The following is a 3,375-nucleotide window of genomic DNA, read 5'->3' as shown; positions in this document are numbered from 1 at the left end:
CCATAACCCTATAGACCCCCCATAACCCCATAGACCCCCCCATAACCCCTATAGACCCCCCCCATAACCCTATAGACCCCCCATAACCCCATAGACCCCCCATAACCCCTATAGACCCCCCCCATAACCCTATAGACCCCCCATCACCCCTATAGACCCCCCCATACTCACGGTACTGTCCATAGGGCTCAGAGCTGGGGGGGGCCGTGGGGGGGGGCCCGCTGGGGGCTGGGGTGGGGGTCTCAGCCTTGAGGGGCCCTGTATAAGCCTTGGGGGGGGGGATGGACCCTGATTTAACCCCCCCCGAACCCCAAAACTCCCCCAATCACCCCATAACCCCCCATTATTGCCCCCCCCTTAATTACCCCCCCAATCACCCCATAAGCCCCCATTATTGGCCCCCCCCACCCCTTATCATCCCCCCCCCCCCCAACTTATGGGGCCTCCCATTTCCTCCCCACATTTTGCCCCCCCCCCCCTCTTTTTGGGGACCCCCCCAACATTATCCCAGGGACCCCAACATCCCCCCCCCCCCCCTGACCCCCCCCCCCATTGACCCCATCTTTATGTGTGCCCCCCCCCCCCTTTTACATACCGGGGGGGGGGCACCCTGTGGGGCAGCACTGGGGGTCTCAGCAGTGGGGGGGGGATAAGAGGGGGCCCCTTGGGGGGAGCGGGAGAAGGGGCCCCCCCCCGCTGTGTGCTCGAGGCTCAGCACTGGGGGCTCCTCCACACCTGGGGGGGGGTCATGTGTTAATATAGGGTGCTGCTTTCCCCCCATTGAGCCCCACACTTGGGGGTCCCACCTATGGGGTGCCCCACATAATGGGGTCTTATGGAGAAGGGGGGGGTGCCCCACACAATTTGGTCCTATGGGGGGGGTGCCCCACACAATGGGGTCCTATGGGTCAGGGGTGCCTCACACAATGGGGTCCCATGGGTAGGGGGTGCCCCACACAATGGGGTCCTATGGAGAATGGGGAGGGGGTGCCCCACACAATGGGGTCCTATGGGGGGCGTGTGACCCATACAATAGGGTCCTATCGAGAAGGGGTGCCCCACACAATGGGGTCCCATGGGTAGGGGGTGCCCCACACAATGGGTCCCATGGGTAGGGGGTGCCCCACACAATGGGGTCCTATGGGGGGTGTGTGACCCATACAATGGGGTCCTATCGAGAAGGGTTGCCCCACACAATGGGGTCCTATGGGAGGGGGGGTGCCCCACACAATGGGGTCCCATGGGTAGGGGGTGCCCCACACAATGGGGTCCTATGGGGGGGGTGCCCCACACAATGGGGTCCTATGGAGAAGAGGGCGGGGGGCACTCACCAGGGGCGGGGCCATCAGCCTTGGGAGGGGCGGGGCCAGAGTGGGTGGGGCCAGGGGGCGGGGCGGCGGAGCCCTTCAGGTAGGCGGAGCCGTAGAGGGAAGGCGCGGGGCCGCTGAAGGTCTCCTCCGATTGGTAGAAGCTGCCAAAGTCGCTGGGAGGCTCCTCCCCCCCGGCCCACGTGGTGTCAGAGCCAGGGGCGGCCTGCGGGAAGGGGGCGGGGCCACGTCAGGACACGCCCCCCCCCCAGCCCCTCCCACCCCATATCCACACCAATCCCTTAAAAGGAAACACCCCACACTTAAAGCTCCGCCCAGCCTCAAGTCCCACCCCTCCCCGTAGCCCCGCCCCTCCCTTAGCCCCTCCCCTCCCCTAAGCCCCGCCCACCTGGGACAGCGCCCATTGGGCGGCGGCGATGGCGGTCGAGGCGACGGAGGCGGCGCTGGCGCGGGGGGGGCCCTCCCCTGGCCCCGCCCCCTGCGCCTCCCTGGGGGCGGGGTCATGGCCGCGGCTCAGGGGTGGGGCCTCGCTGCAGGGGGCGGGGCCAGGGACGGGACGGGGCGGGGTTTAGTGCGGTGGGTGGGGTTAAAGGGCAGTGGGCGGGGCTTGGGGTGAGGGGGTGGTGTAGGTTAGTGGAGCTGTGGGCGGACCTAAGGGGCACAGGGCGGGGCCTTAATGCTGTTCTATTGGCTGAGATTGGATAGGGGAGGAGCTTAAGAGGGCGTGGCTTAAGTAGGCATGGCCTAATGGGAGGTGTGGCCTAATGGGGCAGGGCTGAAGAAGGGGAGGAGCTTAAGGGGGGGCATGGCCTGAAGGGGGCGTAGCCTATTGAGACAGCGCTTAAGGAGGGGAGGAGCTTAAGAGGGTGTGGCTTAAGTAGGCGTGGTCTAATTGGAGGTGTGGCCTAACGGGACAGGCTTAAAGAGGGGAGGAGCTTAAGGGGGTGTGGCCTGAAGGGGGTGTGTCCTAATGGGACAGCAGGGGGGGGAGCTTAAGGGGGGGTGTGGCCTAACGGGAGGAGGAGGGAGAGGCGTGGCCTGAAACGGGCGTGGCCTAACAGGACAGGCTTAAAGAGGGGAGGAGCTTAAGGGGGTGTGGCCTGAAGGGGGAGTGGCCTAATGGGACAGGGCTTAAGGAGGGGAGGAGCTTAAGGGGAGAGGCGTGGCCCGAAATGGGCGTGGGCTAACGGGATAGGGCTTACGGAAGGGAGGAGCTTAAGGGGGTGTGGCCTGAAGGGGGCGTGTCCTAACGGGACACGGCTTAAGGAGGGGAAGAGCTTAAGGGGGTGTGGTCTGAAGGAGGCATGTCCTGGAGGGGAGGGGGCGTGTCCCGAAGGAGGGGAAGGGGGCGTGTCCCGACAAAGGGGGCGTGTCCCGACGAAGGGGGCGTGTCCCGAAGGAGGGGAAGGGGGTGTGTCCTGAAGGGGGGGGCGTGTCCTGAAGGAGGGGGCGTGTCCCGAAGGACGGGGCATGTCCCGACAGAGGGGAAGGGGGCGTGTCCTGAAGGAGGGGGCGTGTCCCAAAGGATGGGGCATGTCCCGATGGAGGGGAAGGGGGCGTGTCCCGAAGAAGGGGGCGTGTCCCGAAGGAGGGGGCGTGTCCTCACCGCTTGGAGCCCTTGGCGAACTCCACGTTGATGCTCTTGCCGTCGATGTGCAGCGGGGGGTGCAGCGCCTGCAGCATCTGCAGCAGCTGCGAGGCCTCCTATGGGGCGCCCCATAAGCAGTGCGGGGAGGTTGGATTGGCCCCCACCCCAGCCCAGCCCCGCCCCATAGGGCGCTGAGCACCCACCACGATGGTGCTGAGCTGCACGAAGGCGAAGCCGCGGTTGAGCTGGGTCTGCCGGTCCTTGATGACGCGGACGTTGGCGGCCGAGAGCGCGGCGAAGGGGGCGAGCGCGGTCAGGATGGACTCCAGGCTGCTCTGGGGGTGCAGGTTGCGGAGGATGATGGCTGGGGGGGTGAGGGGGAGAGAGGAGAAAGGGGGCTGGGACCCATAGAGCTCCCCATAGGGAAGCGCGAAGAGCTGGTAATAGAGCATCCAATAG

At 66.0% G+C, this 3,375-nt stretch overlaps 1 protein-coding gene across 1 annotated transcript; it reads right to left on the bottom strand.

Moving 5' to 3' along the window:
* Positions 1 to 171: 171 nt before the first annotated feature.
* Positions 172 to 3,280, bottom strand: LOC130598804 (RNA-binding protein 10-like; the record flags this gene model as incomplete). The annotated part of the gene is made up of 6 exons (XM_057408600.1): positions 172 to 268; positions 596 to 735; positions 1,332 to 1,533; positions 1,717 to 1,858; positions 2,935 to 3,032; positions 3,120 to 3,280. Coding segments are annotated over 6 exons (840 nt in total), but the record flags the coding sequence as incomplete, so codon positions are not given.
* Between the last annotated feature and the right edge of the window lie 95 nt (positions 3,281 to 3,375).

This window comes from Pezoporus wallicus, unplaced genomic scaffold, assembly GCF_028554395.1.
Source record: "Pezoporus wallicus isolate ANWC-B61680 ecotype Strahan unplaced genomic scaffold, APGP_CSIRO_Pwel_v1 contig_14077, whole genome shotgun sequence".
In the NCBI taxonomy this organism is placed as follows: Eukaryota; Metazoa; Chordata; class Aves; order Psittaciformes; family Psittacidae; genus Pezoporus; species Pezoporus wallicus.
Note: the sequence above shows the minus strand (reverse complement) of the source record. Positions and strands in the feature narration are given on the sequence as shown.